Source organism: Sorex fumeus, unplaced genomic scaffold (genome assembly GCF_029834395.1).
Source record: "Sorex fumeus unplaced genomic scaffold, SorFum_2.1 ptg000098l, whole genome shotgun sequence".
NCBI lineage: Eukaryota > Metazoa > Chordata > Mammalia > Eulipotyphla > Soricidae > Sorex > Sorex fumeus.
In genome coordinates this window covers 43,266,182-43,292,935 of record NW_026606155.1, presented here as the reverse complement: position 1 = coordinate 43,292,935, position 26,754 = coordinate 43,266,182, and the positions used below count along the sequence as shown (strand labels likewise).

The 26,754-nt window shown below is 38.3% G+C and overlaps 1 protein-coding gene across 1 annotated transcript in view; it reads right to left on the bottom strand.

Moving 5' to 3' along the window:
• The window catches only part of TXNDC16 (thioredoxin domain containing 16), a 127,530-nt gene that overhangs the window by 32,974 nt on the left and 67,802 nt on the right, over positions 1 to 26,754 (bottom strand). The window contains 4 exon segments of the mRNA XM_056133899.1: positions 6,906 to 6,965; positions 7,496 to 7,639; positions 15,841 to 15,964; positions 25,523 to 25,583. Coding sequence (XP_055989874.1) covers positions 6,906 to 6,965; positions 7,496 to 7,639; positions 15,841 to 15,964; positions 25,523 to 25,583 — 389 coding nt within the window.

Sequence of the window (26,754 nt, the reverse complement as noted above, 5' to 3'; positions counted from 1 at the left end):
TGTACTACTATCACTCCAGCCCAACAATATAAGATTAAATTTTAAAACCAAAAAGTTTAATGCTAAAAAATTTACACTTATACTTTAAATGATTCTAGATTGTATCTCATATTTAATAACTATATCATTTTAGATTCAATGTTTGCAATTCTGTTTGATAATATAGCTGAGTCTAGACTTTCATATTTACCACTATCTATATGCTACCTAATACATAGGTAGTTTTTAATCCAATAAAAATGTGTGAAATGGGCGGGACGGGCACGGAGGCCCAGCTCTGGGCAACAAAGCTGAACGGCTCCAATTCCAAACAGGTACAGCCCACCCCCAAGGGCCTGAGACCCTCTCTGGGCATGCGCAGCTAGATCCAGCCCCTAGAAAGCCGGTTTTCAACCCCTGATCTGCGCGTAACGGGCACAGAGGCCCAGCTCTGGGCAACAAAGCTGAACGGCTCGAATTCCAAACAGGAGACGTTTCCAACTCCTCGCCCAGTGCCAGGGACTCTTTCCGGAGCCGCGGCCGCATTAGCGGCCGCGAAATATTTACCCACTACATATGCCATAGGAACCATAAGCTAACTTCTTAGATGGAAACTTCTCTATTTTATCTCAGCCACTAGAAACACAGTAGCCAATAACTCATAAACCTATCTTAACTCACACTGCATATCAAGCAGAATAGTAACAGTGAACGTGAAGGACTAAACCACACCTCTCACAATGGTAAAGCAAGGCCAAAGCCCACCAAACTTTCATATTGAAGAGTCTAGCCCAGATGACACCAACAGTACTGTAGTGTTAGAGAACCTCTCTGACAAGGAATTCAGAAGGGAGCTACTTAGGATGCTTCGGGAACTAAAAGAAACAATGGAAAGCAATGCCAATAGAAGACAAGAGGATCTGAAGGCAGAAATGAGGAAAATGCAATCAGAAATGTCAGACCTGAAAAATCTTGTAGGCGAATTGAAAAGCTCAGTGGAAGGCCTCAGCAGCAGAGTAACAGCTGCTGAGAACAGAAGCAGTGAGCTCGAAGATGAAGTTCAGAGACTCTCCAGAAAAGAGCAGAAAATGGAAAAGAGACTCACAATTCGGGAACAGATGGCAAGAGAAGATCGTGATGAAGCCAAGAGGGGTAACATAAGAATTATTGGAGTCCCAGAGGTACAGGAAGAAAACCTTGATGAAGAAGAAACTGTCAAAGACATCATTGCTACAACGTTTCCAGAGCTGAAGAAAACTTGTGACCACATTCAGGAGGCCCGAAGGGTACCAGCTAGAAGAAATGCGAATAAAAATACCCCAAGACACATTCTGATCAAAATGACCAAAACCTTAGACAGAGACAAAATTCTGAAAGCAGCAAGATCAAAGAAAGAAATCTCTTACAAAGGAGCATCCTTAAAATTCACAGCTGATTTTTCTGATGAAACCCTCATGGCCTAAAAACAGTGGTGGGACGTAGTGAAAAAACTCCATGAAATAAATGCCTCCCCAAAAATACTTTTCCCAGCAAGACTCTCATTCATAATAGAAGGAACAACACACAGTTTCACAGACAAACAACAGGTCAGGAACTTCATAGACTCAAAACCACGGTTACAAGAACAACTAAATGGGCTACTTTAAGGCAAGACAGGCCCCTCAAATACACCAAACTTTAACAGAACAATGAGACAAAATCCCATAACAATAATCTCTCTCAATGTCAATGGGCTAAACGCACCAATTAAAAGACATAGAGTGGCAGGATGGATTAGAAAATTGAACCCAACATTCTGCTGCCTGCAAGAAACGCATCTCAATAGTCAAAGCAAACACAGACTCAGAGTCAAAGGCTGGAAAACAATCCTACAGGCAAACAGCTCCCATAAAAGAGCTGGGGTAGCCATCCTTATATCAGACCACATCGATTTCAGAGTGAGGAAGGTCATAAGAGACAGTGAAGGCCATTTCTTATTGATCAAAGGATCTGTACAACAGGAAGAACTTACAATAATAAATGTATATGCACCTAATGAGAGACCAGCAAAGTACTTAAAACAACTATTCATAGATTTGGAAAAAGACATCAATAGCAACCCAATACTAGTGGGAGACTTCAACACTGCTTTGTCACCTCTTGATAGATCAACCAGACTCAAGCTTAGCAAGGACATACTTCATTTGAGGGAAACAATTGAAGAAAGGGACTTAGTAGATATATACAGGACACTTCATCCACAAAAAGCTGAATACACATTCTTCTCAAGCGTACATGGAACATTCTCCAAGATAGACCACATGCTGAGCCACAAAACATGCCTCCATAAAATTAAGAAGATAGAGATTGTATCAACAATCTTCTCAGACCATATTGCGATGAAATTAGAAGTAAATCACACACAAAAACAGAAAACTAAATCAAACACCTGGAAATTAAACAGTGCTCAATTGAACAATGAGTGGCTTAGACAGGAAATCAAAGAGGAAATCAAAAGATTCCTAGAAACGAATGAAAATGAGAACACGAGTTACCAAAACTTATGGGACACAGCAAAAGCTGTGTTAAGAGGAAAGTTTATAGCTCTACAAGCATTCCTCAGGAAGGAGGAGCGAGCACACATAAGTAACCTAACCTCACAGCTTAAGAGCTTGGAGAAGGACCAAAAAAAGGAGCACAACCCGAACAGGAGAAAGGAAATAATAAAACTCAGAGCAGAGATTAACAAGATGGAAACCCAAAAAACAATCCGAAAGATCAATGAAACCAAGAGCTGGTTCTTCGAGAAAATTAACAAGATTGATAAGCCTTTAGCAAAATTCACAAAGAAAGGGAGAGAGAAAACCCTAATAAACCGAATCAGAAATAAAAAAGGGGTCATTACAACAGAAAGTACAGAAATTCAAAGGATCCTCAGGGAGTACTTTGAAAAGCTTTATGCCACGGAACATCAAAATCTTGAGGAAATGGATAAATTCCTAGACTCCTACAGACTCCCAAGGCTGAACCAAGAAGACCTGGAATACCTGAACAGACCTATCACCATCAAGGAAATTGAAATGGTAATAAAAAGTCTCCCCAAGCACAAAAACCCTGGCCCAGATGGATTCACTAGTGAATTCTTCCAAATCTTTAAAGAGGACTTACTCCCAATCCTTTCTAAACTTTTCCACGAAATTGAAATATCAAAAACACTTCCGAACAGTTTCTACGAAGCAAATGTCACACTGATACAAAAAACAGACAGAGATACCACAAAGAAAGAGAATTACAGGCCGATATCCCTGATGAACACAGATGCAAAGATCCTCAACAAACTACTTGCAAATAGAATCCAACTACTCATCAAAAAGATCATACACCATGACCAAGTAGGATTCATCCCAGGGATGCAAGGATGGTTTAACATTTGGAAATCAATCAACATAATCCATCATATCAACAAAAGAAAAGATAAAAAGCATATGATCATATCAATAGATGCAGAGAAAGCATTTGACAAGATCCAGCACCCCTTTATGATGAAAACCCTAGCCAAAATGGGTATAGAGGGGACTCTCCTCAACATGGTTAAAGCCATCTACCACAAGCCTACAGCAAGCATCATCCTTAATGGGGAAAAACTGAGAGCCTTCCCTCTAAGATCAGGAACGAGACAAGGATGCCCACTATCTCCACTGCTGTTCAATTTACTACTGGAAGTACTTGCAATAGCCATTAGGCAAGAAAAAGATATTAAGGGCATTCAGGTAGGAAAGGAAGAAATCAAGCTCTCACTATTCGCAGATGATATGATACTATACTTAGAGAACCCAATAACCTCACCAAAAAACTCCTAGAAACAATAGACTTGTATAGTAAAGTTGTAGGCTATAAAATCAATACCCAAAAGTCCATGGCTTTCCTATACGCAAAGGGACACTCCTTCACTGTTGGTGGGAATGTCCACTGGTTCAGCCCTTCTGGAAAGCAGTATGGACGATTCTCAAAAAATTAGAAATTGAGCTCCCATTTGACCCAGCAATACCACTCCTGGGAATATATCCCAGAGAGGCAAAAATGTATAATTGAAGTGACATCTGCACTTGTTTGTTCATTGCAGCACTCTTTACAATAGCCAGAAACTGGAAGAAACCTGAATGCCCAAGAACAGATGACTGGTTAAAGAAACTTTGGTACATCTACACAATGGAGTACTATGTAGCTCTTAGAAAAGATGAAGTCATGAAATTTACATACAAGTGGTACAATATGGAAAGTATCATGCTGAGCGAAATGAGTCAGAAAGAGAGGGATAGACATAGAAAGATTGCATTCATCTGGGGGATATAAAGTAACAAAGTATGAGATTAATACGCAAGAATAGCTGAGATCAGCACCAGGAGGATTACTCCATAACTTAGAGGCCAGCCGGGTATCCTAGAGGAAAGGGCAGTTCAGATAGAGAAGGGAGCACCAAATAAAGGATGTTTGGAGGATCCTCCCAGGAGGGGAGATGCATGTCGAAAGTAGACTATGGACTGAACATGTTTGCCACTCAATGCCTCTTTTGCAGACCACAACACCCAAAAGGAGAGAGAGAACACAGGGGATTGCCCTGCCACAGATACAGGGGGGGATGGGGGGATGGGGGTGGGGGGATATTATCCATGTGGTGGGAAATGGGCACTGGTGGAGGGATGGGTATCTGATCATTGTATAATCGAAATCCAAGCACAAAAAATTGTAAATCTACGACTGTACCTCATGTGTTTCACTAATAAAAAAAAAAGAATTTAAAAAAAAATGTGTGAAATGTACCCTGATAATTCTCCATGAACACATTTTTAATTTTTATTCTGAAGTATATAAATACCTAAATATCAGATGAGCATATAAACAAAGATAACTATTTCTTCTAAAATCAGTTTCCTAAGTGACTTCTCTATAAAATTATCTTATCATTTTTACTAATCTTTTAATCAATAAGTATCCAGAGATACTTCTTCATATTAGAGTATATTAGAATATCTATTTTATACTACCATATTAGAATATATATTTTATACTACCACCTAAGTTTGAAATAGAATAATACTACTTTAACTTCTTTTCCTTCAACTAGAATCTTCAACAAGTTTCCTGCTGCTAAAAATATTAATGTTCTTGGGGCTGGACAATAATACAGTGGATAGGGCATTTGCTTTGCATGTGGCACACCACCAGGTAACGATCCAAAGCAAGCAAACAAACGTTAGTATTACTTTGTCTCCGGACCCAAGTTTACTTAAAAATTTTCATAACATTAAATCTGAAAAAAAAAAAAACTGGTGGAGGGATGGGTACTCGATCATTGTATGACTGAAACATAATCATGAAAGTTTGTAAATCTGTAACTGTATCTCATGGTGAGTCATTAAAAAAATGATAAATAAATTTAAAAATGGCTTTGCTGGGGGGAAAAATAGAAAAAAATAGTAGTCATTATATGTATAAGGCTATGCAGATTGAACTTATATTGAAGCTATCTGTTTAGTATTTTTATTTTATTTCCTATAAAGCAAATTCAATATTTAATCATGTTTCAATTGGGATAGTCTAGTATTACACTATACCTGTAGTAATTCACTCCATATTCTTTATTAAAGCAAAATTTTCAAAGAGGGTACAGATTTAAAAGGAAGAGAGAAAAACATTATTTTATTACCAGATACCATGTATGTGTAAAAACTTGATAACTGCTGCCACCTTGTGACTGAAGTTAAAATATTCTTCATCATTTTATACTGTAGTACTGTCTGTAGCACTGTCCTCCCCATTGTTCATCGATTTGCTTGAGTGGGCACCAGTAACGTCTCCATTGTAAGACTTGTTGTTACTGTTTTTGGCATATCGAATACACCTCGGGAAGCTTGCCAGGCTCTGCCGTTCGGGCAGGATACTCTCGATAGCTTGCCTGGCTCTCTAAGAGGGTCGGTCACGTGCAAGGCAAACGCCCTACCTACTGTGCTATTGCTCCAGCCCATCATCTTATACTAGGAGATGAAAAGTGATCTTTCCCCAAGAAAGCATTATGTTAAGATTATAGGACTAAATCCCTAAGTGCTACACTATTTTCTAAATTCACTTATAGCATATACGTCAACACCAACACAAAACACTGTAGTTCCCTATGCTATGTTTTTTTGTGTTAAGCACCCCTAAACTTCAAAAACTTAACCCATTTATCTAATTAGTAAAAAAAAAAATCACAAAGAAAATACTAATGGAAAAAGGAAATCAAGATTGGTTATCTGAATCCAATCACAAAAAACAGGTTTTTTTTTTTTTAAGTATAATTCAGACTATTAAAATACCCGGGGCTGGAGTGATAGTACAGTGGGTAGGGCATTTGCCTTGCATGCAGCCAACCCAGGTTCAATCCCCAGCATCCCATATGGTCCCCCAAGCACCACCAGGAGTAATTCCTGACTGTAGAGCCAGGAGTAACCCCTAAGCATCGCTGGGTGTGACCCAAAAAGCATAAAATAATAATAATAATAATTTAAAAATACCCTAGTCCATGGGGGTTGCTTATAATTTCAAGAACACTGGGATCTTGATCTTTCATGAGTTTGTGAAATTAGGTCACAGCCGTCAATTTTTTATTTAATGTCTATTATGATGAATAACTATTTCAAAGTCAAAGTAGTTACTAGATGAAGTCTGTAGTCACATGTACTTAATATACCTGGCTCTCTATGTTGTGCTAAACACAGCTCCATGGAGACAATCAAACCAAAAATTTCTGAACATTTTTAAACTCATGGTTCATTAAATTTAAACTTCAAGATATAAAAATAAAACCTAAAATTTTATTAGGTATTTTATATCTTCAACATGGCAAATTTTACAAATAATTACAGTTCAAAATCATGAAAATAAACATGCATACTCCAATACAATACCTTTCAATTTAATTGCCACATCAACATAGGATTTCAGAAATGCCATGGATACTGCTTGCCCTACATGAAGATAAAATAATTTAACAAATGTTACAACATGCATTTCTCCAGAGCATTTATTATTATGAATAATAAAAATGAGTATTTGTGAGGATTCCAAAACTTTTTATTTCTTAGTAGGAAATATTCTAGTATATAACACTTAATACTTCCCAAACATTTACTAGGGTTCCAATACAACTAATTTTCTCCATTACACTGTAAGAATATAGGTAAAGGGCTATTACTTGCTGATATGATGCATTTCCTATACATATATTTAAGAACTATTAGTATGTTGAAATCCTTAGCTTGAACACAACATATCTTAAAATTACTAAGCTCAGCATTTAATATTCAACTTGTAAGTCTGATACAATCATTTTTACAACCCCAGAATCATAAGTAAATCTTTCAATATATGCATCCTACTTGGGACATATGAAATTGATGTCCTTTAAAAACAAGCAATATACAGAATGCAGAAATAAAGGGTATGTACTTCAAGTGTTCTAATATGAGTACAGTTTCTTCTTAAGATTAATACTCACAGCCAGCATAAAAAAGCACTATGCTGTCTGAAGTCATTACTGTTGTGTTAAACGTCTCTTCAGTTAACTCCACCGTAAGTTCCAAAGGTAACTGGTTCTTCCTATCTTTATAAACAGTTTCTTCCACTTCATCATCTTGAACATCTAACATGTTTGAAAAGGAATCAATGTAAATGTAAATGTCAACTGAATATATTTAAGATTTTATCCCAGGCTAGCAAACAAAAATTTGATAGTTGAGAAAACTTGTGTTTGTTTCAGGGAATAAATCCCAGGGGTTCACACATACAAAGCATGAGCTTGACCACTAACTGAGCCACTTTCCTAGTGCCCCCTTAATAAAAACTTTTAATTCACACTCCCATTGTTTTAAATTCATGTTGTGTTTTTTAAAAACTTCCCAATTGTATGACTTAAAATGATTCTGAGATGCTTCCTGATACATAATTGTAAAGTTTTAGTCAACTACAAAAGTAATTACTTAAACTTGTCTATTAATAGGGTTTTTGTTTTGTTTTTAATATTCATTTTAATTAAAATATGTCTACCATACATTTTGAAAGCATTTATGTATATTCAACCACATTCAAGTATTGTAATCAAGTCTAGGAAAAGTCATGAACAAAACAACTACTAGCCACATATAGTTTCAACCTATAAAAAAGACAGTAAATTGGTCAATGAATAAACATATATTTCATCAGTTTATTAAGAAATGTAAAGATAAATGAGGTATTATAACAAAAATACTTATATTGAGAAATACAGAAGGGGCATCTAACTTAACAAGAGAGACAGATAAAGCTTCCTAGAAAAGGGTTCTGGAGACAACAACTGAGTGCTGAAACTTTCAGTACCTATATTGCAAATCATAATGACCAAAGAAAGAGATATAGAAAGAGAGAGAGAGAGAAAGAGAGAGAGAGAGAGAAAGAGAAGTCCCTGCCATAGAGGCAGGCTGTAGGGGGGTGGTGAGAAGATGGGGGAAGGAAACTGGGGATACTAGTGATGGGAAATGTACACTGGTAAAAAGACACATGTTGGAACACTGTATGACTGAAACCTAATCACGAACAGCGTTGCAACTGAGTATGTCACAATGATTCAATTTAAAAAAAATACAATCATGGCAAATATGTCCGTCTAAAATAAAGAAATCCAAGATGGGTAAAACTGAATAAGCAACAATTGCACATAGTGCATTTTGCTTTAAACATACTATGAAACTTCTGGAATCTGAATTTTAAAACTGAATTTTAAAAGTACAGCCGCACAGGGTTGTGACTACCATGATGAATACAGCCATTGTTGTTATGTTTGAATTTCACAGTCAGCCTAGTAAAAGTGAGGGAAGAGATGGGAAAGGAAGGAGATGGGGAAGGGGGAAGGGGAAGGGGAAGGGTTCTGGAGAGAGAGTACAGCAGGTAGGATGTTTGCTTAGCATGAAGCTGACCCAGGTTTGATCCCTGGTATCCTATATGGTCTCCAAGCCCTACCAAGACTGATCCCTGTGTGCAAAGGCAGAAGTAAGCCCTGTGCACAGTCAAATGTGGTGCCAAAACAAAAAGTTTCTTAGAATAGTTTACATTAGCTAAATATTTAATGAAAAATATAATATCAGGTGTCTATGAAGGAAGGCAGTGAAGCACACGGAGCAAGAGGAACAGTACATAGAAAGGTAGATTGGCCAAAAAAGCCTGGTGCAACTGGAAATGTGAACTTTGACTAAACATTTGCAATTAACAATTGCTAATCCTGTACAATTAGTAATACTATAATCATAATTTTAAAGAGGATTCCATAATTTTGAAATACATATGCGATTATAAAAATTAGCATACTAAGAAGATATGAGCTAGACAAAGTGTTTAGGGTATTATTTTCCATATGATTTCCAGTACTATAAAGTAAAAATACTAGTTCTCTATTTTGTTACCATTTCAGCAATCCTCTGTGAGTAGTCAATCAAAATCATCTGAGTCTCAGTGTTCCCAGGAAGCATAAATTACCCTGATTTACTTATTTTTATTCTGTCATGTGAAATCATAAAGTTATTCATCGTTTGGTTTCAGGCATACAATGCTTCAACACATATTCCTTCACCAGTGTCCACTTCCCTCAACCAATTTTCCCCCACCCTTATTTGCCCCCCACTCACCAGTCTGCTTCTACAAGAGGCATTTTTTAAATAAGTTTATACACTGTGGTTTACAGTAATGTTGCTGATTGGGTTTCATACATAACACTTTACCACCTGCCAACTCCTCCTGCTTAAGTGCTTCCCTCCACCATAGATGTTCCCTGTCCTTTCCTCAGCCCCCTCAAGTGGCATGTTTCCTACTTAAGACTAGTTCTAATGTTCTTTGTTGCCACTGTCTGAGTTTTTAATCATTCCACCATCATGTTTCTTTATATCTCACATATTAGATAGTTCTAGGTCAGTCTTTCTCCCTCAGACTAACTCATTCAGCATGATATTCTCCAGTTCTCTCCATGTAGCAGCAAATTTCATGACTTTATCTTCTCTTACGGCCAAGTAATATTCCATTGTGTATATGTACCAAAATTTATTTATCCAGCCTCCTATTCTTGGACACTTGGGCTGCTTTCATATTTTTGCTATTGTTGATAGTGCTTCAATGAACATGGGTTGCAAATGTCTTTTCTGCATTCTCTTTGGGCCCTAGGAGTATATTCCAAGAAGTAGGGTTGCTTGGTCATAGATTTATTAAGAATGATCATATTACCTTTCAGAAAGGTTGAACCAGTCAAGATTCTCACCAGCAGTGATGAGAGTCTCTTGTTCCCCAAATCCATGGAGGCTCTGGTTGCTCTTTTTTGATGTGTACCAGTCTCTGTGGTGTGAGATGACATCTCATTGTTGTTTTGATTTGCATCCCCCAAATAAAAGTGATGTTGAGAATTTTTTTCAGGTGCCTTTTGGTCATTTATATTTCTTCTTTAAAAAAATTTCTGTTCATCTCATCTCCCTGGTTTTTGATGGGGTTGTATGGTGTTTTTATTGTAAAATTTGCGAGTGCCTTGTATTACTGATATTAATCCCTTATTAGATGACTGATGAGCAAATAATTTATCTCATTCCATAGATTGCCTTTGTATGCTGGTCATTATTTACTTTGAGGTGCAGAAGCTCAATTTAATGTACTCCTATTTGTCTTTTCTTCCACTGGGTCAGCAATGTTTCATGCCCTTAGCTTCAATGTCATGGAGAGTTCTGCCTATGTTTTACTCTACATACCTTATGAATTTAGATCTGATATCAAGGTCTTTAATCCATCCTGATTTAACTTTTGTGCCTGGCATTACAAAGAGGTCCGAAGTCATTTTTTCTCATGTAGCTGACCAGTTTTCCCAATGCCACTTGTTGAATAGGCTTTCCATGCTCCATTTCATATTTTTTGTTCCTTCATAGAAGATTAACTGGTCATAATATCTGAGGCTCTATGTCAGGATATTCAACTTAACTCCATTGATCTGAGGTTCTGTTTTTATTTCCTGTACCATGCTGTTTTAATTATCACCACATTGTAAAACAGTTTGAAGTTGGGGAAAGTGATGTTTCCCATATTCTTTTTCCAAAGGATTGTTTTAGCTATTTGGGGTATTTTGTTGTTTCATATGAATTTCAGTAGTTTTTGATCTCTTTGAAAAATGCCATGAGTATTCTTAAAGTGACTGCATTTAATCTGTACAGTGCTTGCGATGTGTTGCTATTTTAATGATATTAACCCTTCCAATCCATGATCAGGGGATGTATTTCCATTTCCTCTTTTACTTCTTGAAGTGGTGTTTTGTAGTCTTCCTTGTATAGGTCTGTTACCTCTTTATTTAAGCTGATTCTGAGGTACATGATATTCTTGAGGCACAATTATGAATGGGGTTTTACTTTTAATCTCTCTTCTCATTCATTATCTACATATAGGAAAGCCATGGATTTTTACATACTAATTTTGTAGCCTGTACTTTATTACATAAATCTATTTCTCAAAGTCTTTTTGTAGAGGCTTTAGAATTTTCTAAATATAGTATCATTTAATCCTCAAATAGTGAGAGCTTGACTTCCTTTCCTTATGGATTCCCTTGATATCTTTTTCTTACCTAATTGCTATGGCAAGTACATTCAGTACTATATTGAATAGATATGGTGAAAGAGTTACACTATTTTAAATGCAATTTTTCTAATACTATATTCCACAACAATGAAAGTTATGCCCTCTATAGTAGAATACAGACCTACTTTATTATTTACTGTATTTTCTCCTTTTTGTAGGATAACATTGGTTTGTCCTTTCTGCCTTGCCACAGGAAGCTTGGGTTTATTAGGTTACTCCCATCATAGTGCTCCCATTCCTCTGTGTTTACTTGTAACTTCTTTCTTTGTGCTCTGCTTCCCCAACCAGTGAATCACCTTTATCTCTTAATCAGACTCTGTTAACTTGTAAATATTGCTTTTATCTTCTCCTTAAGTCCTTTGCATAGTTATTTCAGACCAATGTCCTTTCTGTATAGACACAGAAAGACAGCTAATGCTATGCTTTTGTAACTTGGAAATTAATTGACTCCAAATGATATTCACTCCTGGGCATCTGTTTTCTCAACTTAAGCTTCAGTTGCCCTTACTTCCTAGCATCCCAAAAGCAGGGTCCCAATGAGGGACTGGATGGACCCAGGGCAAGCAGTGAACTACCCTGGCATCAAAATGGGCCTGGCCAAATCACCATAATACTTAACTATATGTTAAAAGCATGGTCATGGACAAATTCTGTCATGATCCAAAAGTAACATCGAGATTAGGACCCTGCTAGGGTTAGGAAAGATTAATCCAGCCTAAGCACTGTAGTCTGAGATCTATAGCAAGATGTCCCCAGGAGAGCCACCCAACAAGCTCAATGTCTCTCTTACTGTGCTCACACAAAATAACTAATATTAAGAAGTAGAATTAAGATGTTAATTAAGATGTTAATTAAGTTATTGGAGGAAGGAGAAACATCCCTAGGTGGCATTTCCCTCCCTTGAGCCTGATCAGTGATCAGGAAGGGCTTTTGATATGTTGACTGTACTACTGGATGGGGTGTGGTATCTACCCTAATGCAGGAAGTTGGAGCAAGACTAGAGAGAGACCAGGGCAGCAAGATGGAGCATGGAGAGATGAGCAGGAGAGACAAGAGGAGACAGGAATAAGGAGCAGTGTGAGATCAGAATGGGGAGCTTAGTGAAACGGAAACAGGCACGTGGGGAGAATGGAATAATAAATGGAACTAAAAAAAATAAAAATAAAAAATAAATGGAACTGATCACCAACCAGCCTGGTGGCCTCATTTTCTCCTTCATCCACCCATGGCATTGGCCGTCCCAGGTGGGGAAGTGGCTCAAGTTCATTGAACGCAGGCAGCAAGAGAGTCGAGGAGGGCTTTCCCTAGCTGCCCAGAAATTACACACTTTTTCACATATTTTCATTTTCTACCCAATCATTATTTTCCATTCTATCCTTTTTATCATGCCCTGTGCCAATCGTTCCTTTGTCTATTCTCAATGCTCTTTCTCTGAATAAACTAAATTTATAAATTTCTTCAGTTCTCTCCTCTTTGCTTCACTTATTCAACAATGTGCATATATTCTTTCTCATCATTCACTTTTTAATTCCATTTATATTGTCCTTTTTTTGAGAACTCATTTCATTTTTACTTTATGCTATACCCACTTCCATTGAAGGATATTTCCTTTGAGTTCCATTCTTACATGGTAACAAACTCTTTTATTACTTTCTTCTTTTCTTCCTTGTGCATGGCATAAAACATGGAAGAGGTATGACATAAATGTTCCTGTACAATATTATGACCAACACAGCTTACAGGCATAGGACATTTTAAAAATAAAATAACAATAACAACAACGAAAAGGGTGGACTTGGCATGACTTTGGAACAGAGTGTGTCTACGCTACAAGTGCATGGCTAAAAGTTTAATCCTTAGAAATGTCCATGTGGGTTGAGGGCAACTTCAGGGACACTGACATCTGGAACCCCAGCACCACACAAGGTATGCTAGCTCTGGGCCACTACAGCAAGGTGCATGCATGTGTGCAAATTTGAGCATGTGTGTGATCACCAGAGCTGAATGTTGGACCCCTGGGAGAGCATTGAAACTAAGTGTGCAAGCACCACAACCAAGAATCTGACCCTGGTGTGAGAGCACCACAGATGAGAGCACCACAAATAAATTAGTGCTACTACCATTTGTTGCAACAGCAACTACAGAAGAATGAAAGGGTTGGGGGTTACTCTTAATAAAGAGTGAAATTAAACAAATGTCAGGCTGTAAAAGAAATAATAAAACTAGACTAGGGAAAACAAAAGGGAAGTAGAATCAGAAAAAAATAAGAGGGCAAATTGAGTCCAGAGTCAAAGCAACAAAGGGGTATGGTAAAGAAAATGGAAAAAGGCATCATTTACTTTGATCAAATATCATATTCATCTAGGACTCCTTAGACTCTAAAGGCTGGAATATCTGGACTATCACAGAAATGCGTTGGGTGTTTGCCTTGCACGCAGCCAATATGGCCGACCCGAGTTCGATTCCTCTGCCCCTCTCAGAGAGCCCAGCAAGCTATTGAGAGCATTTCGACCGCACCGCAGAGCCTGGCAAGCTCCCCGTGGTGTATTCGATATGCCAAACACAGTAACAACAAGTCTCATGATGGAGACATTACTGGGCCCGCTCGAGCAAATCGATGAACAATGGGAGGACCGTGATCGTGACCGTGATCACAGAAATAAAACAGTAAACCAGAGACCAGAATATAAGTCTGCTAGTACAATAACAACATGGTGGAGAACTCTGGTTCATCAGGAAACAATTCTAACCTTTACATATCAGAAAAGTACTAGAACATAACCAAAATGAAAAAAACATGTCACTGGTGACAGTTAAAATTCAGAGCCCTTATTAGATTTACAATATGAATTTTGAATTTTTATTATAATAAAAAATAAATCTTATGTAAAAAATATGTATACTACTTCATCTTGGCACAGATTGTAACAGTAATAAACAAAACATTCAGGTGTTTACTAAATGTGACATAAAAATAAATGATATAAACCCTACTTTAAAACTATAGATTGGCAGAGAAGAGCAAAAAGGAAATGAAAACTAGAGGATGATTATTATTATGAATACATATCAAGAATAATTATGATAGGGCATAATTATCATAAATGAGATCTAGTCAGAATTTAGTCAGATCTAGGTCCAGGCACTACCACAGGCCACTTTGTGATCCTGGGGAGATAATTTAACTCTGCTAAAAATAAGTATCCTAAAAAAAAAAAAAAAGAATGTATCCTTCATCTATTCAATTAAAATAACAATATCTAACTCAGCAGAAGGTTATCAAAGTGATTAATGTGGGGGAAAAAATCATGAAAACAATAGAATGTATAAAAATGTAAGCAGTAAGGCAACAGAAATATAAATAACTTTAAAAATATCAAAAGTGTTATTGAAATTTTCCCTCTGCATTATTAACAGTAATTACTTAAAACTACAAATGCAGGGGCCAGAGAGATAGTACAGTGGTTAGGGTGCTTTCCTTGCATGCGGCTGACAGGGTTTGATCCCCAGCATGCCATATGATCCTCCAAGTATTGAGTATAGAGATAGGAGCAACCCCTGAGTTTCACTGGGTGTGGTCCCCAAACAATAACAACAACAACAAAAACACTACAAATGCAATTATTTTTATCAGAATTTCATTAGGTCATAGAAATAATAAAAACACATGCCATAGCATTGGGATCATTTTCAACATGAAGTAGAACCACAGGGCTAAAAGAACTTATTTGGAGTAACAAAGCACATATTGGGAAATCTAGCCTGACATGTAAAATGAAAGTTATATTGGCCAGAGCGATAGTTCAACTAGCAGGGCACTTGCCTTACACACTGCCAACCTGGATTTGATCTCCAGCACTCTATATAGTCCCAAGCCATTCTTGCTTCGGCAGCACGTATACTAAAATTTGTCCCCTGAACCCATCAGTGTGATCCCTGAGCACAGAGGCAGGAGCAAGCCCTGAGCACAGCTAAGTGTGGTCTCCAAATAAAAATAAACACAAACAATAAAACCTGAGAAACATTATGCTAAACAAATATGTCATCCTTACATCTTTTCACCTAATTAACTTGATAAAATGTGAACTGAAATAAATTTCTTCATGTTTCTTCAGAATCTTGAAGGAGAATTATTGAATTCACTAAAATTCAACTGACTTTATGGGTGCTAAACAGGAATGGGGAGGATGAGCATAACAGAATATATATTACCCATATCTGAATCTTCCATGTCATCATCATCTTCTTCTTTTATTTCTTCAAAATGCATATTATTTTCCACATGTGATATTACTGAATCAATATCAGGTAATACCAAAAATTCTACAGGTACTCCCTGGAATTAAAAAAGAAAATCGCTAAATATAAAAAATCATTTTAATAATTTTACTTATTTGACACTAAAATAAAATTTGGCATCTATACTTCAATATTCTAATTAAAAAACATTTTTAGTTTATTTGGGTGGGGGTCACAGCTGGCAATGCTGAGGGGTTACTCCTCACTCTGCACTCAGGAATCACTCCTGGCCATGATCAGAAACCATACAGGATGTCAGGAATTGAACCCAGGTCGGTCTGCATAAAAGGCAAGCACCTAATCTGCTTACTATCTTCCTGGCCCCTAATTAAAAATTTTTTAACTTAAAAAAATTTTTAACAGTTACCATTAAAAGTATCCAAAGCCAACTGAGATCAGAGTGGAAGATCACAGAGGGCAGAACATAACACTGAGGACTGTGGTGGATGGGTATGAGTACTTTGGCTATAGGTGTGTTGTGTTAAAATAAAGTGGCGTGAAATTTATCCCCAAAATACAGTCTTGCAAACCACCATTTCAGCAATTTAAAAAATCAAGTTTAGAGGACAGTATGTGTTATGTACTATGAAAAATAATAGCATCAAAGAGAATATTAAAATTTCCTTATTTACTTCTGTTATAAATACATTGTACTGATCTAGGAAACCTACTAAATGTAATTCATAATCCTAGAGTTGAATTTGGTTTCCAGATAAGTTTTTTAAACTATCTACAGAAAGTAGTTTTAAAAAATGTGTGAGATGGACTGGCTAAAAGATTAGGCAATGACAGAGATGATATGAAAGATGATGTGTAAATGATATAAAAGAAGTTGTTAGCTTTGCCAAATGTTATCATAAATATTATGGTTATTTAAACTAGAGAATAATAATTTTAGAGAATCAAGATAAATATTGGGGTTTTTTTAAACATTCTTTAAAATGTTTCAGAAAAAAATACAGATGACGCAAGGACAAAATGTTAAATCTAAGTAGGTCACTGTCACTGTCACTGTCACTGTCCTCCCGTTGTTCATCGATTTGCTCAAGTGGGCCCCCTAACGTCTCCATAGGAGACTTTGTTGTTACTGTGTTTGGCATATCGAATACATCACAGGTAGCTTGCCAGGCTCTGCCGTGTGGGCGAGATACTCTCGGTAGCTTGCCGGGCTCTCCGAGAGGGCGGAGGAATTGAACTCGGTCGGCCAATGGCCGCTTGCAAGGCAAACGCCACGCCCAACCCGCTGTGCTATTGCTCCGGCCCAAGTAGGAGGTAGTCACTATTATCTTTTACTTTTTAATATGTCTAAGTTTGGGCTAAAAATGTCAAAGGAATATAGAGGTCTTTTAAAAACTCAAAAAGGAAGGAAGATTATAATTATTGATACTATTCCTCATCATAACACCCTACCCTTCAAAATTCCTGCTCCTCTTCTTAGAATTTCTGCATAGGAGTTCTCTCCTCCAAGAACATTCCTTCCTCACACCCCAAATGGATCATATATGCTTTATTGCCACTTACAAATGAGGTTTTTTTGTAATTTTCCTCTCAAATCAATTTGATTTCTTTTTATACTGCCAGTAGCATTATCTGGCATCCTAGCTATTCTTGTTTTTCATCTTTCTCCTGCCACTAGTATATTAGCCCTGTGAGGATAAAGGCTTGGTTTTTTTTACTGCTACTAAGACTAGGACTTGTTTGTAACAATGCATGGGCATGCATGTGCATTACTTATTCAAAGAGTAAAAGAGTATTAGTTAATATTTATGGAACACATACCACAAGGAAATGCAAATCAAAACCACAAGGAAATAGACTCTATTCAGGGACTAGAGATAGCCACCAGTGAGAACAGCCTCTGTCCAAAAGACTGGAAGCAAATGTTGGCAAGGATGTGGAGAAAATGACATTCTGGGGCCAGAGAAATAATTCAAAAGACTGGAATACATGCTTTCCATTACACAGGTCCATGTTCAATCCCCAGTGCCACATGGTCCCAAAAGCACTGTCAGAAGTGATCCCAAGCACAGAGTGGAGTATAGATCCTGAGTATTGTGGAATGTGGCCCCAAAACAAAGGAACTCTGGTGCTGATTGGAATGTAAATTGGTGCAGCCTCAGAGCCTTCACACAGTCCTGCCTCCATGCCAACACCTGTCTGGGTTGACAGGAACCCTGGGATGCATCCCCCAGGAGCTATAAACAATAAGCTTCAGTGAAAAACACCAGGAAGACAAGAGGCACAGTAGCTGCATGCTCCAGACAATACCAATAGACCAGGAGTGGTTTTCACCCCAGCCTGACACAGGAAACAAGTTGAATTACAACTGCTGATGCAGCCCGTACAGAAAACTGCATGGAGATTCATTTAAAAAGAAGAAAAAATCTGTATGATTAAGTAATACTCCTAAGTCTTTCAACCAAGAGATATAAAAATACGAGCAAGATATTATAACTCTGTGTTCATTGCCATAATATTCACAATAGCCAAAATATGGAATCAACCTAAATATCAACAGATGACTGGACAAAGAAGCTGTGGTATATATGCTCTGTCTAACACTGGTCTACCATTTAAATAGATGACAGTGTGCCTTTTGAGACAAAAAAGATCTTAAGTTAATTACACTAAATAAAATTAAAAAGTGAAAGAATTAACAGATGGCTTAGTTCATATGTGTAACACAAATAACTAATGCAAACAAACTGGCGAAAAATAAAACTTACCTGTAGAATCAGTGAAAACTATGGCAGATATTGAGAGGGAAAGGGGAGGGGTGGTGGGAGAAATCAGTAGAAGAGTCTTTTGGTGATGGGATTGTGGTGGAAATGATGAGAATTGTACATATATAAAGATGTGAAATGAAAGTCCTTAAAGTCTGTAAAACTGTACACCAACAATAAATTAGGAAAAGTTTGAAATTTAAAAAAAATTATCAAGCATTTATAGTGTAGTGATCCCTGTGCTATGTGAGATTTTCTGTTTGTTTTTTTCACTATACTGACACAACAGCTTGTTAAAGTATGATACCACCCCTGCTTTGCAATGAAAAGTATGAAGACATATTTAGGTCAAGAACTTTTCCAAGGGTTTTAATGTAGGACTGAACCAGGTAGTATGAGTCTATGCTAAAACTTTATTAACTATATTGCCGATTACTACCATAGTGAAAAAAATACCTGAATAACTCAGTTAATTCTATGTTCATAAATAGTATTGCACATTATATAGTTTGTATACAACAGTAATATTAATGTACAATACTATCTGTGTACCAGTTACTAGTATTTTAGAAACCCTCAAATCTTCTTCCAGCAGACAAGGAAAGAGAATGATTAAGCATCCCAAGATCACCATTTTGAATACATCACGGGTAGCTTGCCAGGCTTTGCCGTGCGGGCGTGATACTCTTGGTAGCTTGCCAGGCTCTCCGAGAGGGGCGGAAAATCAAACTTGGGTTGACCATATAGGCCATATAGGCCATATAGGTCATCTTGAGGAGAAAGGAGAAAAGCTCTGCACTTAATTTCATAAAGAAAATCATAGACCAGGAGGGTCACTCCATGGCTTGGAGGCCAGTCACACATGCTAGGGGAAAAGGCAGCTCAGATATAGAAGAGAGCACCAAATAAGAGGTGTTGGGAGGAGCCTCCCAGGATGAGAGATGTATGCTGAAAGTAGACTATAGACCAAACATGATTGTCACTCAATGGCTCTTTTGCAAACTACAGCACCCAAAAGGGGAGAGAAAACAAAAGGGAATACTCTGCCACAGGGGTGGGGTGGGATGGGGGGAAGGGGGGAGGGATACTGGGAGCACTGGAGGTAGAGAATGGGCACTGGTGGAGGAATGGGTACTCGATCATTGTATAACTTAAACCCAAGCACAAAAAATTATAAGTCTACAACTGTACCTCATGGTGTTTCACTAATAAAAATTTTTAAAAAAAACCAAAATCATAGAAAAATCTAGTCTGTCTTTATAGAAAACATTTTTGCAGAATCAATTTTATGTCACATTATAGAAATTGTATTTATTATAGTGCAATCACCTAAGGCATAAAACTGGGTAAACAGGGCTAGAGAGATGCATGGAGGCTTGCATGTAGCTTACCCTTGTTCAATCCCCAGCAAGACATGCTCCCCTAAATATCACCATGTGCAGATCTCATGGCCCTCAAGCACTACAGTAAGGTTTTGAGAATCACTGTTGGGGCCCTGGACCTTCTAAGCACTGTTTGGGGAGACTACCCCAACCCTGAGATTAAACACACACACTCTGTCCTCCCGTTGTTCACTGATTTGCTCGAGTGGGCCCAGTAATGTCTCCATCGTGAGACTTGTTGTTACTGTGTTTGGCATATTGAATACATCACGGGTAGCTTGCCAGGCTTTGCCGTGCAGGCGAGATACTCTTGTTAGCTTGCCAGGCTCTCTGAGAGGGGCAGAAGAATCAAACTTGGGTTGGCCATATAGGCCGCTTGCAAAGCAAACGCCCTACCCACTATGCTACTGCTCCAGCCCGTTTTTAGGGTATTTTCCTATTTTGTTTTATAAAATTTTTCCTAAGTTAGAAGGCAAAGTTTTATTGACTACTTCACAAATGACAAAACTGGAACTGAAGAAATTAATTTATATGGTCTTACGATTTGGAAGGAAGAGAATTCAAGTCTTCTGATTCTTATCCCAGTATTCTGGCCAAAGACTATGGTAGCAACTAAAGCTTAAACTATTTGTAAGTACATACACATATAAGATAAGTTTTTCAGCATATTTATAAAGTATTTAAATTTTATTTAAATATTTTTTTTTAATGCTCGTACGCTGGCATCTGCTGCATCCATTGAAGACCTTATGGTACAAGCACGAAAGATCAAGTATGACATCATTGGTCTGACCGAAACGAGAAGACATCAATCCCATCATGCTGTTTTCGACACTGGAGAAGAACTGTTCCTTGGAACATGTGATAAAAGAGGCGTCGGTGGTGTCGGTATCCTTGTCAACACAAACTTAGTCACGAGCATTGATTCATTCGAATGCCTAACAACCCGAATCGGACGATTACACTTGAATAAATGTCGCTCACTACCGGCAGTTTCTATCTTTGTTGTCTATGCACCAACATCCAGTTATGGTGAAAGAGAAACTGAGAAATTCTACATGGAGCTGGAGAAGTTCTATAAAGAAGATCACACCTTCTACAAGATCATTGTCGGTGATTTTAATGCCAAGATAGGACCAAGAAGATCAGTCGATGAACTCCACATCGGAACCCATGGCCTGAAATGGAACGAACAGGGTGACAGACTGTCTGAGTTCATCATGTCAACCAAAACCTTCCATGGTAACTCACAATTCCAAAAGGCTGAATCTAAACATTGGACATGGGAGTCTCCCGATGGATGGTTCCACAATGAAATAGACCACATCATATTCAATCGACGGTTTTGCCTAACCGATGTTGCTGTTGTCCCAAAATTCCAAACGGGATCAGACCACCGTCTTCTTCGTGCAAAATTCTACCTCACAGAACGAGGAGAAAAGAATGCAAGGTTTAAGAAGAGGACTCCCAGAACAACCACCAACTGGGAGCTCTTTGGCTCTATTGCGGCAACATGAGAAGATGCTGTCATTGACAACATTGATGAGGAATACGATCGAATGATTCAGCACCTCCATGATTGTGCAAGGAATGCCAAGAGAGAGATAACCACAAAAAACCATCTTTCTTTGAACACTCTTGAACTTATTCGCCAACGTGGCTTGGCAGGTGCCTCAGGCAACCACAAGCGAACGTCCGAACTGGCAAAACAGTACAGAGAAGCCATCAAGGATGACCTCAAAAACAGGAGAGCAGCAGTACTGGTAGATGCAGCAGAAGCTGGGAAAAACATTTGTAATGCCCGCCTGTCCTTCACCAACTACAAAACCAAGATGACTGCCCTCCGACATCATGATGGATCTATCACATCTTCCAGAAGGGCAATGGAGAAGATTATTCATGACTTCTACTCAGATCTCTTTAATAGCCACATCCACTTGCCCACATACCACATACCACATGATGGATATGTCGTTCCCAATGTTCTCCCTTCCGAAATCCAGCATGCCATCTCGTCGGTAAAGAAACAAAGAGCACCTGGCCCAGACAAGATCAGACCTGAACACCTGAAGAACTTACCATCAGTACTCATCAATACATTGGCTCGACTCTTCACACGCTACCTGTCTGAATACAAGGTTCCATCCCAATGGAAAACCAGCAGGACTGTACTACTATACAAGAAAGGAGACATCCACGACATTGGCAACTATCGCCCAATCTGCCTATTGTCTGTCATCTACAAACTATTCACTCGAGTCATCCTGAATAGGATTAGCAGAACACTAGATGAAGGACAACCATGTGAACAAGCTGGATTCCGAAAAGAATTCAGTACCATCGACCATATCCACACAATAACCAAGCTCATTGAGGTATCTCGGGAGTTCAAGATGCCGCTCTGTCTAACGTTCATTGATTTAAAGAAGGCCTTTGATTCTGTTGAGACGGAAGCAGTCATGGAAGCCCTAGCCAATCAGGGCGTACAAACTCAATACATCAGGATCCTTCGTGAGCTCTATTGCGGATTCACTACCAAAATCTCACCATTCTACAAAGAAGTAATCATCCATATCAAGAGAGGGGTTCGGCAGGGTGATACCATTTCACCAAAACTCTTCAGTGCCACCCTCGAGAACATCATGCGATGACTGGAATGGGAAAACATGGGAGTGAAGATAGATGGTCGGCAACTACACCACCTCCGCTTTGCTGATGATATCGTTCTAATAACACCAAACATCAACCAAGTGGCACAAATGCTGACCGACTTCGACCGTGAGTGTGGAAAGGTTGGACTACAGCTGAATCTTACGAAGACAATGTTTATGAGAAACAGCCTTGTTCCTGACGCTCCATTCGCTCTCAACGGAACCACCATCTCCGAATGCAACAGTTATATATACCTAGGTCGAGAAATCAACATGATGAATGACCTGGCACCTGAGTTGCGCAGGAGGAAGAGAGCGGCTTGGAATGCCTTCAAGAGCATTGAAGAAATAACTAAAAGGACAAAGAACCTCCAGCTACGAGCACATCTCTTTGATTCCACTATTCTTCCTGCATTAACATATGCCTCAGAGACCTGGACCCTACGAAAACAGGATGAGAACGCTATTCGGGTCTCTCAAAGAAGAATCGAAAGAACTATGCTTGGAATATCACGATTCACTCAAATGAGAGATAGAATCCGGAATTCTGATCTTCGTCAACGCTCAAGAATCAGGGACACTGTCTCATTTGCCAAGACATCAAAAATCAGATGGGCTGGACACGTAATGAGGTTTACAGACAACCGCTGGACTAGAGCCATTACTGATTGGATTCCACGAGACATCAAAAGATCACGTGGACGCCCACCTATAAGATGGTCAGACTTCTTCGTCAAGACCCTAAATGATCAGTTTGAGGCTATACATGTTCCTAAAATGAACAGATACCATTGGGGTACGCTAGCACGCAACCGGGATGAATGGAGACGTTACTGGCACCCGCTCGAATAAATCGATGAATAACGGGGATTAAGTGATTAAGTGATTTAAATCTTTAGAATTAGAATTTAAAAGATTTTAATGATTAGGAAAAGGGGCAATTACTAGAAATTTACCTAGGGAATGAAAATGATCAATAAAGCTCTAAAAATTTGTAAGTTTTATAATCCATGCAATTTAAAATTTGAAAGTTATCAGACATGCAAATTAAAATGGGACTTTTTCTCCACAAAACAGATTTAAAGATAATAAAATTCAGTATTAGCAAAGATAAATGAAAACCAAGGAAGCTAAATACTTCAGGAAAAGTATAGCCTATCTGGAGGGAGTTATGAAAATACATAAGAACCATTAAAATTCCCATCATCAGGAATTTTAAGAGCACAGGGGTTAAGATAGATGTCTTGCATGTGGGGAACTCCATGGAATCCCCAACACTGCAGGAACTGAGTAGCTCTGCATCATGGGCCTCCTGCATTGAACTGATTAGCCAAGAAAAACATAGAAGGAATCCTAAGGTCTTCTGAGCACCAATTAGGAGTTAACTACCCCCTCTCCACCCCCCAAACACACAAATTTACTTTAGCAAATATCCTATCAGAAATTTTGCTAGAAAAAGGAATCAGTGAACTGACTCTGGCTGGTACAAAAATCATACTGTAAACTATGATCTCTATTTAAAGAGGTCATTTGAGTTTAAAATAGTCATTATCTATATATTCACCCCATTTTTTCCCAGAGAAAACTATTTTCACTTAATTATTTGCGGTAGCACTGTCTTCCCATTGTTCACTGATTTGCTCGGGCGGGCACCAGTAATGTCACCATTGTGAGACTTGTTACTATTTTTGGCATATCGAATATGCCACAGAGAGCTTGCCAGGCTCTGTCGCGTGGGTGGAATACTCTTGGTAGCTTGCTGGGCTCTCGGAAAGGGATGGAGGAATCAAACCCGGATCGGCCACATGCGAGGCAAATGTCCTACCCGCTGTGCTATCGCTCCAGCCCATAATTGCTCCAGCCCATTTCAATATATATATAAAATATATATAATATATAATACATATTATATTATTAGTATAGTTATATATTAATACTTAACAGTTACTAATGTTAGTAATTAGTATATTATTAATATATTGGTGGGTCTGGGTGGTGTTTACTTTTATGTATTATGCCTAAGTTACTATTTTAAAACCTATGATATCGAGATAATTCTAACTTTTTCTTGTTAATCATTTCCTATGTACACTTAATATTTTTCTTTACTTAAATTGTTTCACTTTCACAAAATTTTGTTTTTCTTCATTTTTCCTGTAATTTCTAGTGTCTATTATGCATAACAGACACTAAAATCTGAACTTCATTGGAAAGAAATTTTGTGTTTCCAATCCCATTCTTGAAATCCTCTATTTCATTCCAAGTTCGTTGCAGTTAATAGAATGTGTGTGGCAGGAACTAAACAAAATGTTTATTGATTTAAGAAAAAGTAAAGAAAAAAGAATCAGTGATGTTCAAACATAGGCATCATAGCATAACAACAAGTAACTAAATATAATTTTAGGTAAAACTAAAGCTACACAATATGATCCTAATTTTTAAAAAACATTTATTTATTGAATCACCATGAGAACAGTTACAAAGCTTTCCAGTTTAAGTCTCAGTCATACAATGATCAAAGACCCATCCCTTCACCAGTGCACATTTTCCACCACCAAGAACCCCAGTATACACTTCATCCCACCCTTTCCCCTGCCTATGCAGCAGAAGATTTCCACTTTACACTCCATGTTTGATGCTAATTTTTTAAAGAAGCATGAATGTATGTTTACACATACACACATGAACAGCAAAAAAAAGAACCAACATAAAACAGTAACCAAAATTATTTTTGAATAGTTACAATTCACTGAGTATAATAAGCATACATTACTTTAGACAGTGTGTATTAAATTTTCTTTAAATAAGCACACATTGTAAACCAATGCAAAAAACTAACCTCTTCTGCTCTTTTGAAGATCACATTAGCTTGCTGAGGAATGTCCACTTCCAAAGAGTCCCTTATTAAAAAGAAATAAACACTTTATGTTGATAATCTAAACAGTATTAAGAAATCAGGATGTCAATATAAAATAAGGCAATAAATTCTTGCATAAAAAATGTTTATGGGCTGCTTTTCCCCGTGCATGTGTTCCAGGCATCCTCTGAGACCCTGGGTTGCTCACCATCCCTGAGTCTCTTAAAGTTTGTCCTCCATACCTTGTCTGGTCTTCTTGCCCTCCCAGGTTGTACCTCCCACATACACCAGGTACCCATAGGGGCATGGCCTCTTCAGAAGTGGGCATGGCCTAATTCTTGGCCGCAGATAAATTACTCATAGCCAGCAATCTTCTGTAACATCTCAGTCTCCATACCACCACACCAACATGAAGAAACAACGCAAATCCCCACCACGAGAAGAGGACGATGAAAAGAGTCCAGAATCCCCATTAGGTGTTACTCATTTAAGGGAGCTCTCTGAGAAAGAATTCAGATATGAAGTAATGAAGATGTTCAATGAACTCAATGAAACAGTGAGACAGATATCCAGTAAATTAAAGGAGGACATGAAAGAAACCATCGAGAAAATACAGGAAGAAATGAGAGCAGAAATTGGAAAGCTACGCACAGAAATGTCACAAATGAAAGATTCGGTAGGGCAGGGCCATGGCTCCAGAGGCAAAAGGACTTAATCCAGAGCCCGGCAGCTTGTGGCAGAAAAGTGAATGGACCATGTGTCAACCTACGGCGCCATGCCTCCCTGAGAGGGAAAGGGTGTTGCTCCCTTCCACCTCTCCCCCCTCCCGCCTCCCCCCTTCCCCGGCAGCAAGGTGGCCGCCGCCTCAGAGCTTATTTGAAACCCAGGTATGAGCAGGCAGTGATGGGGCAATTGCAGTCTTATGGGAAGAGGAGCGGTACTGGTTCATCCTTCACGCCCTACTGAGGTCATGAGTTGCCCCTGACGAGCGGCTCTCCGGCATGGATGGCCATAACACCAGACACACAGAAACCAATCTTGTAATTATCTGGCTCTTTACAGAAATCCCTCCAGATTTAATTAGTAAAATATAAGAAATCCAAAATTATGTGGCTGCTCTTATGGCCATGCAACATCATATGGTTCTCATAACCAGCTATAGAAATCAAATTATTTCACAAGGCCTTTTCAGCAATTCTGATTGTTGGGGGGAA